This window comes from Pleurodeles waltl, chromosome 2_2 (assembly GCF_031143425.1).
Source record: "Pleurodeles waltl isolate 20211129_DDA chromosome 2_2, aPleWal1.hap1.20221129, whole genome shotgun sequence".
Taxonomy (NCBI): domain Eukaryota; kingdom Metazoa; phylum Chordata; class Amphibia; order Caudata; family Salamandridae; genus Pleurodeles; species Pleurodeles waltl.
The window spans coordinates 114184771-114198780 of NC_090439.1; the positions used below are offsets into that span (position 1 = coordinate 114184771).

Consider the following 14010-nt stretch of genomic DNA (forward strand, 5'->3'; position numbering starts at 1 on the left):
TTTCGGAGGGGAAGGGGTAGATCAGAAAGAGGAGAGGGCAGGGAATTTGCACAGACAAGGGTAAATGGATAAGGTGACTGCAGGACAGATGGGTAAAAGGGTTAGTCGGGTCAAGGTGGGGGATGGGACAAGGGGTAGTGCAGTTGGGTCAGTTTAGAGGGAGGGGGAGGGGTTAGGTGATGATTTTTGTACTAGTGAGGTCTAGGTAGTTTTGTGAGGCTATATGCCAAGGTTGTATTTTACCAGACCTGTTCTATTAAAGCGGCCTTTTACCCCTTAATGGTGAGGTGTGTGGTCATTTCACTTTTCAGCCCGATATTGTTATCCAAGGTAGGAAAGTTTTGGGGATGTGGCCGGGGACACCGTAGTGGGAGGCCTTGGATCTCTGAGCTCGCCAGAGAGCCCCCCCCACCCCATCCGCCCACATCCTGTCTTTTCTAATAGCTTGGGGAACCCCACAAGCAAGTCCTTACAAGCTAGACCCCATGAAGATTAATGTTGCACGTTTCACTCCCGCTACCCTGGAATTAGCCAAATATTCCCCGCATCAGAATGAAACGGCAAGAGCTGCAGCTCTCAAGATGGCGTCTGACTGCAGCAGTGGAGGAGCGATAGTTGTGCACCAGTAGAGGCGGCGTAAGACCACAGCCGGGCTCCAGCAACGTCCTCACACCGCAGTGTACACACTAATGGTGAGAAAGTACACAGTGGTGGTCGCGAGATCGAGAAGACGCGACCTGCGGCATATGCTTCGGCTCTTCTGAGACTCAGAGGACAGCAGAGAGCAGTAGAGGCTGAGCTGGGGAGAGATGAGCTCCGTCACGCTTCCTCGCCCATTAACGAGGCAGCTAGGTGTAGTATGGGGCCCTAGGGAAAGGTGGCAGAAGTGGAGCGACTCCGATCTTTCGATTACAAAAACTACATGATTCTGGCTCATGCCAAACAAGACCGGACTGGGGCACTGCTAACATGGTTGGCAAATCAAGCTAAATGTGGCTCCGTGATTGTTGAACTGAAACCCATCAACGGAGATAGGCTGTACAGACAGAACAATATCAATGGAGCATTTTGCACCTACTACTCTGCCCTATACTGCCACACTGACCTATTTGGAGAGGAAGCATTAGATGATTTATCGGAAGCAACCCTTCCGGTGCTGCCGCCACAGGCTGCAGAGGATCTAGGCAAGAACATTACACTCTCCGAGATCAGGGTTGCTATAAAACAGATAGCCCAGAAAAAAAACACTGGGTATCAATGGACTCCCAGTGGAGTTTTTCTCAAGTTTTGAGGCGTGCCTAGCCCCTACGCTAGTTGATCTCTACCATGCACCCAAAGGCATGCATATCCTACAGCCACAGTGCCTCTACTAAAACTGGAAAAAGAGGCCACTGATGTAACATCTTACTGCCCTCTATCGATGTTGAACACCAATCATAAAATACTCAGCAGAATCATGGTCACCAGATTGCTCCAACATATGCCTACCCTAATCCATAGAGACCAAGAAAAGTTTATCTCAGGTCGTAATATTACCCTTAACATAAGACGGCTCCTGATGATATAAGAGGTGGACACTTATGACAGGACAAAAGCAGTGATTTCTGCCGTTGATATAAAAAAAGCGCTTGATAGCCTGCAGTGGTCATACCTTCATGAAGTTATGAGGCGCTTTGGGCTGGGTGATGGTTTCGTGGCCTGGACAAAACTATTGCACATGAATCCGCAGGCAAGGGTATGCATGGGCAGAATCATCTCAGAGGAATATACGGTGGAACAAGGCAGGAGTGTCCTTTATCAACCCTTCTTTTTGCACTTGCAATGGAGCCCCCTGCTTGTCATGCCAGGACGAGCTACTCTTAGGGTGGAATACGGGTGGGTGTCCAGGAACATCATATTACACTGATGGCCTACTCTTTTTCCTTGAAGATACGGGACAGAGCTCTTACAAGAGCTCGGAACTTCTCAGAGCACTTTGGGAATTTTTCACACCTTTGACTCAAATGGTGAAAACCCTGTATCTTCCCAGTGCCACCCTCGAGAGGACCAGAGCCAAACCTACAGCCCTTGCACTGGGAGCCCCATTATTTTTCATACTTGGGGGTACACATTTACCATGACCTGGAGGATTTACTGGAGGGCAATGTTGGGAAGGCCATCCAAGGGCTCTGGGCTAGCAATGATTTTTGGAGGGCCCTTCCGCTCTCAGTACCGGGCCATGGAGCGCTGTTAAAAATAGCAGCATTGCCGCACTTGCTCTACATCTTTGTAAACCTACCAGTTTGGGTCCCCCACTCTTGTTTCAGGGACCTAGATGTACAAGTTACTTACCTTCGGTAACTAAATATCTGGTAGAGACATATTCTAGTTGCAGATTCCTTACCTTAGAATTTTCCCCCAGGCATCAGACTGGATCCGGAGATTTTTCTTTGAGCAATACCCTTGCACGTCGGTATCGTCACCAAAAACTTCAACAAAACGGTCGAATTCGGCCAAGAAATAGCCTAGGGTAGCTCTCTTCGGATCAGCGCGTGGCGCGGAAAGAATAGAACTGACGTCACTGCGCAAGGGAGGTGTCTATGTACTACTGCCGATGTCATCACGGTGAACACAACACCTACTGAGTCGATCGATGCCACCTACCGACACGCAAGAGTATTGCTCGAAGAAAAATCTCCGGATCCAGTCTGACGCCTGGGGGAAAATTCTAAGGTAAGGAATCTGCAACTAGAAGTCTCTATCAGATGCAATCACAACAGGGTTCCTGTGGGGTACAGGCTGCAGGAAAGGGGCATTGTCTACACTCCAGAGGCCAGGTACGGAGGGGGGACTGGTCATTCCACAATTCAAATTGTATTATCTAGTGGCCCAAATCCATTGGCTGACCCAGTGGATACCAAGTCGGTTGTCACCTGACAGAGGACTGCACACCGGCGCCCCAGACATAAGTAGGTTGGCCGGCGTCCTTTTTCGCCCACGATCCCCATCTGCTGTGGATACTACGAAGAGAACAGTAATGCGTTGTGGCTCGGATCACTGCCTGCGCAGAACGAGGATAAAGACACCGTACTCCCCTGACATCCTGATGTGCTTTTTGATAGCGCTACTGCACGGTGTCGAATGGCAGGGTAATTGCAGGAGCAACAACAGTGGGTGCTTTTTATGAAGCAGAGAACCTCTTGCCCTTCATGAACTTCTAGGAATGTTATGCTCTAGTCCCTGGGCAATTCCTTCCACAGACAGCGGTAACAACCATGCTCTGTTGGCAGTAAAAGCAGGGTCTAGTAGAACTGCCCCACTCCGAGGGCTGGCAATATTTGGTCACTGTCTCTGGAAGGTTCACAGAATTTTCAAAGCAGTCACCTGCTTATACAGGCGACAGAGGCATGAGCTGATGACCCCTTTGATAGCTCTTAAGTTGCGCTGGGAGGAAGATTTGGGAAGCCCAATCGCAGACAAGGGGTTGGGAACATATCCTACAGCACGTACCCAAGGCGTCTTGAAATGCCCAATTTAAACTCAGCAGTTTTTACATACTACATAGGGCATATCTCACTGCTGGTAAAATTAGCCAAAACTTTGGACAGCAGGATGCTAAATGCCCTCAGTGTGGTGAGCCCCAAGCTGAGTTCTTACATATGTTTTGGAGCTGTAAGTCCCTACTTGAATATTGGGAGGGTATCACAAGGGTGCTCACATTGGTTACTGGACGGGAGGTTCCATCTACCCCCGGACACTGCATACCTATTTGTTTCCCTTACACAACTAAAACGAAAATCACAAGCCAATTCCAAGATTTAGCATAGCTCAATGGGAAATAGCTAGACACTGGAAGAACCCTGTGGCCCGACCCTTGAGTGCTGGAGGCAGGAACTGCTAAAATGGGCGGGGAATGAGAGCGTGATCAGACTGCAGGAAGCTAAGAGGGGACAGGGCACCTGGGAGGCCTTAGTGACAACGCTTGACCAACAAGATTCCCTATCATCAGATGATGAGCAATCATCTCCTTAAATAGCCACCCCATATGCACAAGAATGCCTGGGGAGGTACATGTTCATCCAATCAGTAGCAACATGACAGACCCTTCTGGGTTCCCTTCTTTGCATGATGGCCCGCACTAGGGATATTCTCTCCTTTATGTTATGTGGATGGATAGTTATAACACTAGGCTGACACTAGGCATGGGGGGTAGTGCTTATACAAGGTCCTTAGAACACGTTAGAATTTCATTGCATGATTATCAACAGGGGTGAGTGACGATGTACAAGTGCAAATGCGAGGGCTTTTAGAATGTTGTATTATGTAATAAATCCTACCATATCAACCTCAATTTCTGAATAGCCGGCATACCTACATTCTGTTGTGTACATATTCCCAACGGTTGATTGGCCAACAAACATGTTCCTTGTTTGACTGTGGATTAGGTTACTTTAAAATTAATAACAACGTTTTTTTTTTTTTTTTTAAAGGAACGTTTTTCATTCTGATGGTTACATCCTCCCGTAGGTTCCCTACCTTAAGAATGAGTGCCTAAGCAATATCCACCAAAAGACAGGAATGAGGAAGGCATGTAGTCCACTGTTGTGTGGTATAGCTATTATGCTGTAATGTTTAGCAAATGAGCACCATGGTTACATGTCAGCCATAGGAACGCTTCTATTGAGAGTCATGGAAGTAGCCTTCTGGAGAATATTTCTTGGCCAAGGCATAATGGATATCATGGAATGGTGTACTAGGACACTACCTTGCCTTTCGTGGCTCTGGCAAAGCCCACAAAGAGCTGAATATCCATTCTTTGCTACTAAGAACAAATCATTTAAGAGACTGCATGCCTAAGGTCCATTCTGTTACCGCTTCTCCTCTGGGTGGAATGAGGAGAAGAGTGCAAGAGATTGTGCCAGCACACAACATCACAAAGGAACGAGTTCAATGTGTCCAAGCCTTCTGACTCACAACGCTGCACATATTTGTTCCAGTGACTCGAGTGAAGATGGCATTTGCAACTCCGTCATGGAGGCAAAAGGAATTTAGCTGGCACGGCTCAACCTCCATGAGTGTAGCTACAGCGTTTGAGGACGGAGGTGAAAGACCTATGCATTCAGCTGCAATACACACTTCACCCAGGATAGGATAGGAAAAGTCCTCCGAATACTGACTGCCAATAGTTCAACAGAACAGATCTCCCATGTCAAATGTTAGGAATTCAGAATCAGCAGAGCTTGATCCTCTCACACCTTATGCAAGGTTTTCGACAGAAGCATAATTGGTGGAAGTGTATACAGCAGGGCATGGAATTACCTGACTCTGAAGGTCTCCCCCCAGGGAACCATGCAGAGGAATATCATGGCACAACATTGAAGGGAATTTCTATTCTAGGCCAAGATGAATCAGTCCATGGAAGGAAGTTCCAATCTGAAGAAGAACACTACCATCACTTTGGGAGCAGTTCCGCCTCATGGTCTCTCAGCAACAGGAGACTGAAAACATTTGCTCTTACATTGAGAGAAACTACCAGATGGGCTGGCATTGGAAAAATACCCTCCTGTTCCCCCTAATGCCACAGGGGAATTGTCTCCCAAAAGGGAGGCCACAACCCCACACAACCCTGTCTGCTGACGTAAAGGACAGTGGGGGTGTTGTCCAACACAATCTGATTGGTAAGGGAGGAATGGCTTCAGTGCAAAACGGACCATGCACAGCTCCAATACATTTATTTGCAGGTGCTGCTTCACAGGGATCAAAATACCTGGAGTATCATGCCATCCAGATGTGTGTCCGATCCCGGCCACAAGGTACCCGTGGGCTGGCCTACAGTTTCTGGTAATGTGAACTACAGAGCTTATTCATGCCATTTCTAAAGCAGCTAAAACGTGTGTCAGTAGTGCCTCGTTACATTGAAGCAAGGGCTCTGCAACTGAAGAAGTAGGTTGCATTACAGTCAGAATGTTGGAGTCGGACTCCTTAGAATGCAAAATCAATTCTAGAGGTTCTGCAGCTTCACATGGCACCATGATAAGAGGATCCTTTTTCATTGGGGTATCAAAACAACTGGGCATTTTGTAATTCAAGGTAAAAACCAGCAGAGTAAAAAGGAGGAAGCTGATTTTTGGCCTCAGAGTCATCATATTTTTCATCTGTCACGTTTACGGTGAAGTGTCAGCATTGGAGCCACCAAAGTTGTCAAGCCTTGTGGAGCGAACCGGCCCCTGGGGAGATTCCCAGACAGTACCAGTCATACAAAATATATCCAACATAGCACATGGACGGACATTGATCTGCGTGGGGTCAAGCAGCTGGATCAAGAAATTCTGCCTGGATCTTTTGCAGCTTTGAAGCTCGCACCAAAAGAGGGAAGAGTTTGGCTTTGTGAATTGTGACAGTCTCTCACCAGTCCTTGGACTGGCTCGGCTTCCTTGAGAAGAGGGTTTCTCCTTCCTATTGTGTTGCTTGTGGGATAGCCGCTTGAGAGATCATTTCCTTTACAAGACTTTTGAGCACAGGAAGGGACATGCTCTGCCATGGTCCTGGGAGCCTTGGCCAAAAATAACAGCCTCCAGCTCCCTGATGACCTGCAGAAGCATCGAGGACACAAGTCAAATGCTGCAGAGTTGCAGTTGGAGCCAAGACACAATATGAGATTTCATGGGGATACAATGGAGACATCTGCAAGCAACACTTAAAGCTAGGCTTAAACATAAGATCTTCGAAGAAGACATCTGTTCTAGTAATTGGATAATCTGAGGCGCTTTCATGAATGAAGCATCAAGTGTTCATGAAGTGCAGAATAACAGGAATTGACATCAGTGAGCATACTGGTGCCTATTATACTCTGGTCCTGTGTCTGAGGTGCACAGAAACATAACTGACATTACAGACATGGGTAGCACCTTCACAGATCCACAGTGTCATGTCAGGTGGATTAAGCACATCCATTGCTTACACTGCACCCTAGAGTCAGATGAGGGGTATTATTCTATAAAAATAAAAATAAAATAAAAAAAATGTTAGTCTGACGTATGGAGAAGTGTAAATGATGAGAAATCTTCTGGAATAACTACCCAAAAGACAGGAGCAACCTCTGTGCCCTGACCTCACCTCTGCCAGAGGATTCAATCTCTATTTTTGTGGTTGAAGCAAGGAGATGGAATGTTGCTCGACACTGATGAACAGGGGTCAGGAATTGTCACTGTGTTTTATTTTCAACTGTCTACTGTTACTTCTCCTGACACTTCCCCATTGACACAAGCATCTTTATGGAAAATAACTTTCCAGCACTTTACAGACAAGATTCAATTAGCCCTCTTCTTTCTCTTCAAGCTTTAATCTGTAACTGGTGGCAGCACAAAGCAGATATCCTCTATTCCCCTGGAATGAAATTGTGCAAACAATCAAGGTTGCAGAAAATTGTAGCATAATTAAATAATGGAATACTAGGCTTGTAATCAATTCACAGTAATAGGACAGGCTGTCTCACAAACGAGAGGGAACATTTCTCACAGATTAATAAACAGCACAGTTAAAGTCTCACATAAAAATCTGCATAATGAATAAACCCACATGTACCCTACAAATAGGGCATAGTAAACTATGGGCAGAATGCTGCTCCTCTGACCTTTGGTCAGCAAAATAACTAGGATAAAAACAAAAACTTTTTATTGATACTTATTTCGTAATTTATCACATTCGGTATTCCGCACCGTCCTGAAGCTAACATCTCATTCACCATGCACATTATCAGTGCTTAAATCACTTATTATATACCTGTGTTGCAGTATAAGTCGCAAAAGTTTGGTAACTAAAATGATAACAAAAAGGAACCAACATTCAAACCACTTGTGCCGAGCCATATTTCCCCTCTTCGATCAGAACACATTCATTCATCAATCATCATCAAGTGTAGCTCTCTCACCCCAACCATCTGTCTCCGCTACAAGTAAGTATTGTCCTGAGCCACTTGTCATTGGCCAGACTATGTGGTAGTCCCCTCCGACGACTGCGGCCCAGATGCCTCCCCCTCCTGCCCATGGAAGCCAGCAATGAGGGAAGCCCATTCAACTGCTATACAGTGACCCCGAAGTCCCCTTTTGCTGTTCCATTCACAGAGCCACCTCCTCAGCTGTAGCCCATTTCAGGACCTCCTTCTTCCACCTACTATGCTGTGGGCCATCAGGTAACTGCCAATGCATAGCAAATGCCCGTTTAGGCACTACTAATTCCAAGTCAATTAATCTGGAACTCAAGTTAGTAGCTGTGGATCCAGGGCAGAGAATCAGCAGACAGATATTCAATGCTTCAATACTTGGGCAGTGTGTAACCCGTTCCAGTTCTTGCAGCACTTGAAGACAATATGCAGCAATAGTTGCACATTCCCATGACATATGCAGGAATCCTGCATCACTCAAGGAGCATCGAGGGCTTTACTTATCCGTGGTACCCGTTATGACATTCAACTTATATGGTGTGAGGTATTGAAGTAATTAATACATTAGAATTTGGTCTATGTGGGTAAAGTGCATGTAGCTTGGCCTGAAGTCCCAGGTCTGGGAAGAGGGGGCTCTGGAATTTGTCAGAGGATTGTTTTGCAGGCGTTTGGCTGGTTCCTCTATGATGGGTCATTCAGTGGGTGAGATTACAGTGCATATGTATTATTAACTAAGGTTATTGAAGCATTTAGGCACTATTACTGTCTAAATAATTTGACAATCTACTGTTAAATATAGTTTGAAATGCTAATAAAATGCTTTACAAAAACACAGAAATGCCAGTGGTTGGACACGAGGTAATCAGGTCAGGAGACAGCAGGACGAAAAGCATCTTCCCAAGAAAGGACTGTCAAATACTAGTGACTTCTTTCTTAGCTGTACTTTTTGCAACCAAAACACCACCCATGCATTTATTTTGTGCTAGTGGTCCCTCAATCCAAGATAGTAAAATAGTGCTTGCAAAAGTGATCCTGTGCCCTGCTTGCAAGAACTTTCGTCTGCGGCATGACCTCACCAAGACAGCTGATGAGGCATGGTTCAGCGAATAATATGTAAGTACACAAGCACCACAAAAGATCACTAATGCATGCAACAACGCTGCAGTTTTTTTTACATCAGACTTGCAACAGGCCACTGCACATAAATGGAGCATTACACCTGCTGCTAGGTGTGACACAGGAAGCACTGCATCGCTTCACATCTTCAGCTCCAAGTGAGAGGCATTAGCCTGCAAGAGTTCTAAGAAAGGATGTCACTAAATCTAATGTCTAGAAGTATTGTAGGACTGATCAAAGGCTATGATTGTCTGCTTTGCCTTCACATTAAAAACAAGGCTCCAGCATTTCTTAGCACCTTAGCTTTAAGTAGAGGGGCACAATATTAGACAGGATTAGCCCTACCACCTCAATTTTGACTAATGCTCTGTAGATGTTACAACTAATTTAACGAAAGATCAGAATGAGCCTTGATGGTGGTGGCACCCTAAAAATGTACTATCTGGGTCCAACATCAGGATGTGCTTTTCTAGACAGAAAAATAAGCAAATGTGTGCTGTCCTTTTCTCCGTAGGTTTCTCCGAGCAGTGAGTTCCAAAGCTTCTCTCCATCTTTAAGACTAAAACCTATGACTTCAGTAAAGCTAGTTGTAGACCTCCCATCTACAAACTGTAAAGATGTATGTCGCCACACAAACGTAATTGCAGTCTTTCCTGGATCCTGTTCCAAGTCCCACAACAGCTTTATACCCGCTCAAAATCTTCTGGTAAGTCTAAGTACAAACATAAGAAAGCAAAGGCGGATTTGAACCCACCCATCCACCCTGACTCCAAAGAGAAGGTTGATGGCATCAATGTCAGTCACACCCCATTCGAGTATCCAGATTCTCCAGGCTGCGGGATAATATAAGGTCAAGAATCTACAGTTAGATGTATCCTTCAGAGGGATATTTTGATAGTGGTCAAGAAGAAGATCACGCTTCTCTCTGAGGCTGTGACCAAAGGGGAAAGGTGTTACACCAGAGGAGAGAAGGTAGAACAAGCAATGTGTCAAGCACAACATCACTGGAAAGGGGCAAAGGCTAGTGTGGGATCTTAGAACGGGTGTACAGTCAATTATAATTGATTAAAGTGTAAAGGCATACGACTGCTGTTGTCTGGCTCATTTCTCAATTAAGACTGATGGTTATTTACTGGGAGTAGGGTTATACGTTTCCAAGGGAGGTTAAAACTATTTATCCTTATTTACCATAATTACACTGAAATACTCTCAGCCTAAATTTCTTTATCAAGTATTAGAGGTGCTAAGTAAGCATATTTAAGCGAATCAGAAATTATGACTCTGGTCTCAAATCAAGTGCCTGTACCGGGACCTTGGTGTAACCCTTACCTCTCGCTGAGTAACGGTTTCCATGATGGTACCAAATGCTGGTATTGTGGCTATTCTTACCGAGCTAGTAGAAGATAAAGGAAAGGGAACATTACGCAAATGAAAATGCAACCAACATGCAAGTAGGTATCTTAAATAAATATATATACTTTCGAATTATATAAATGCAATACAGTATTTAATAATAAATGAAGAGAAAAAACAACCCGAAGAAATGTTAAAGTCGCAGACGGTGAAACTCACAATTCAGGATCACTGGACAAGGTAACAAGGGCCGGTGCAACACGCTTGTCAATTAATGCTTCACGTATGCCTCGAAGGGTCAGCTGTAACCAGTCAACATGCAATAAAAAATGGTTTGGTAAAAAATGACTGATACCTGGTCTTCTGTGACTGAGGATGGGCAGACTACGTTCACTGGCTATGCAAGATGTATACAATCACACAGAATACAGCATAATGAATTGCTTAGGCTCTTTTGTCCACGCTCAAGAATTTGAAGTTAATTATCATATTTTGAAGTTAACTGCACAACTCCTTGACTTGTGAGAAATACATCAGCTTGTGAGAAATACATCAGTCAATCCACAGCTAGAAATATTGGTCCCTCTGCTGCGACAATTCTTGATCAGTTTTCCCCCAACTGAGATGCATATTTAGGTAGCTTACAAAAATGAGCTTAAATTTATGTCAGATGATGTGGAAATTATTTTTAAGGAAAATGACCTCTGCATGTTTTGTGCACTAGAAAGATTAGTGCCATCCAGTGCAAAATCAAATAAGTAATGATGCGGAAGGAAACTGAGAGGTATTTCTCACTAGACATGGGGATGTCAGATGTAAAAGGCAGAGGCAAAACTTACATTTCAGGGTCACTGGAGAGAGTAATGAGAGCAGGAACAACCCTCTGGGCTACCAGGGTTTCATTCACCCCCTTCACCAACAGCTGATAGAGTTGGTTGGAGCAGGCAAGAGTACCATCGGCGAGTGGTGCACGTAAAAGTATGCGCACAGTGTTGTGGCAAGTAGAGCAGCACAACGAAGATAGAGAGCGAGGGCAGAGGCGCGCCAAAGGGGGGGAAAAAAAACACAAAAGCAAACCACCATTAGAAGCTACAGTAAGCAAATACATCTCTGCTAATGCTCTATACAAGTGTAGCAAAGTGTGAAAAAGCTCAGTGTTCACAAGGTGCTTTGTAAGCAAATGGTACCCAGCAATCTATATTCTTCAAATCAAGTAGAAATTACACTTGTAAACTGTAATCACTGTGCTTTTAAACTACCACTGAACAATAGTGGGATGTAGTAAGACCGAAAGAGCTTAGCGGTTCAAGCAATCGCATCTTGATGACAAATGTCAGCATCATGGCTCTTCTGAAAGGTGGATTTATGCAGGTGTTCACTACTATTCAGAGAATGTTAAAGTGAAAAGTAGTGATGGACAGGTGTATCAAATTATGTATGCGCTCTTTTTCCAGAAAAAAAAAATGTGCAGATAGATAAGAAATTAATTTGTACTTTTAGTATAATGCTGGTGCCTCCTAACAATTTCTCAATATAAAACACAGATACAATTTTGAGGCACAAGCATTCTCAAGTCATAAGATGCAAGGAGGGTTGTTCGGGATTCTAGCTAAATACAGTAGACAAAAGAACCCAACCATTCCCAAGAGTCAACATTTGTTGGCTCATGCAACTAATAATGAAGCAAGCAATAATGAATGAATCCATTTTAAAATAATTCATGTCTAATATCAAGGTTAGGCAAGAGATGTACACAAAATACAAAAGTAAACAGAAAAAATATTACAAAACAAGAGCAGCTGCCAACAAAAGATCAAAACTGTATAAACGCAAGTGTGGAATATGCCTATGTAATGCGATACACGTTAAACCATTAAAAATAAAACACTAACGAGCATGTATTGGTCAGAATATATATACCATCAAAGCTTGGGGGCAGAAATTCATCCCAAACAGTTAGGCATACAGCAAAAAGGCACTAAGATCTTAACTGATTATGGATCGCTGAGAACTTCATGTGGGGTAAGGTCTCCCCATCCACCAAGAGAGTCCTCTTCAAATAAAAAAAGTAAAAAATTAATAAAAAAAAGACACTTCAGGTATGCAGGGTGGAGCAGTAACGTACAACTTACAACAATATATCTGGTAGAGACATATTCTAGTTGCAGATTCCTTACCCCGGGCGTCAGACTAGATCCGGAGATTTTTTTCCTCGAGCAATACCCTTGTGCATCGGTAGGTGGCATAGCTCAACTCTATGGGCGTCGTTGGCCTGGTGGTCACCGTGATGACGTCAGGAGTAGTACATAGATGCCGACAGCGCAGTGAGGTCAGTTTCTTTTCACAAATTTTCATGCCAAAGCACAGAGCTGCGAAGAACACTGAGATTGGTGCGCCAGAGCTTAGTCCCTGAATGAGGAAGCCCTGTCCCTAGAAATCAGTTTGCAAGAGGGGAGGATGCGTGGGTCGGTAAGGAATCTGCAACTAGAATATGTCTCCACCTGATATATTGTTACAGAAGGTAAGTAACTTGTACATCTGATACAGACTTCTAGTTGCAGATTCCTTACCTTAGAACAGATACCCAAGCAATGCCATCCTCAGAGGTAGACTGCGAACCAAGATCATACTAGAAAGTCCTGCAGGACCAAACAATCAATGTAGCCGTCCCGGCAGACCTGACTGTCCAGGCAGCAATGTTTAGCAATCGTATGCAAAGATGCCCAGTAGCTGCCTGGCAAATAACCAGGACAGGAACTCTGCATGCAAATTCAGGGGAAGCAGCAGTCACTGTGGTGGAATGAGCATGCAAGCCCTCAGGGGTGTCTCTTGGCCAAAGCGTAGCACATCTTGATGCAAAGAAGTACCCATCAAGAGATGGTACTTTTTTGCATCTCCTTCCCTTTGTTGGCACCCACATATCCAACAAAGAGTTGATTATTGTAGGAAACTGGCACTTGTTGCTGTTACACCCCCCTCTCCCCCCCCCCCCCCCCCCCCCCCCCCCCCCCCACACACACACTCTTTCTGCCTGGTATTGATGCTGAGTTGACAGAGTGTGCTGGAATTCTGCTAACAAGGCCCCAGCACCAGTGTTCCTTCCCTAAAAATGTTTCATTGTTTCCACAATTGGCACACCTCTGGCACACGGTTGAGTCCCATGTAAAAGGTACCAGTGGTACCAAAGGAGCCAGTGATCAAGGGGGAATCCTAAGGGCTGCAGCATGTGCTATGCCAACCTAAGAAACACCTCACCAAACACATGCACACTGCCATTGCAGATTGTGTGTGTTGGTGGGTAAAAAATGCAAAGTCGGCATGGCATCCCCCTCAGGGCACCTTACCCACAAAACACTGCCTGTGGCATAGGTAGGTCACCCCTCTAGCAGGCTCTTTAGCCTTAGGGTAGGGTGCACTATACAACAGATGAGGGTATAGCTGCATGAGCAACATGCCCTTACAAGTTCTAAGTCCATTCATAGACATTTGAGTGCAGTGTGGCCATATTAAGTATATGGTCTGGGAGTTTGACATTTCAAACTCCACAGCTCCATAATGGCTTCACTGAATACTGGAAAGTCTGGTATTAAACCTCTCAGCACAGTAAACCCCCACTGATG

General features: G+C 44.8%; 1 protein-coding gene across 6 annotated transcripts in view; it reads right to left on the minus strand.

Annotated features, from left to right (window-relative positions):
- The window catches only part of RELCH (RAB11 binding and LisH domain, coiled-coil and HEAT repeat containing), a 1006576-nt gene that overhangs the window by 186719 nt on the left and 805847 nt on the right, over positions 1 to 14010 (minus strand). For 4 of the 6 annotated variants that reach the window (XM_069219494.1, XM_069219495.1, XM_069219492.1 and 1 more), the window contains 2 exons: positions 11230 to 11312; positions 10367 to 10430 (listed from right to left, as the gene is read on the minus strand). In XM_069219494.1, coding sequence (XP_069075595.1) covers positions 10367 to 10430; positions 11230 to 11312 — 147 coding nt within the window. Of the gene's footprint in view, positions 1 to 10366; positions 10431 to 10609; positions 10693 to 11229; positions 11313 to 14010 lie in introns of all 6 variants that reach the window. The other 2 variants (XM_069219496.1, XM_069219493.1) reach the window with 1 other exon arrangement.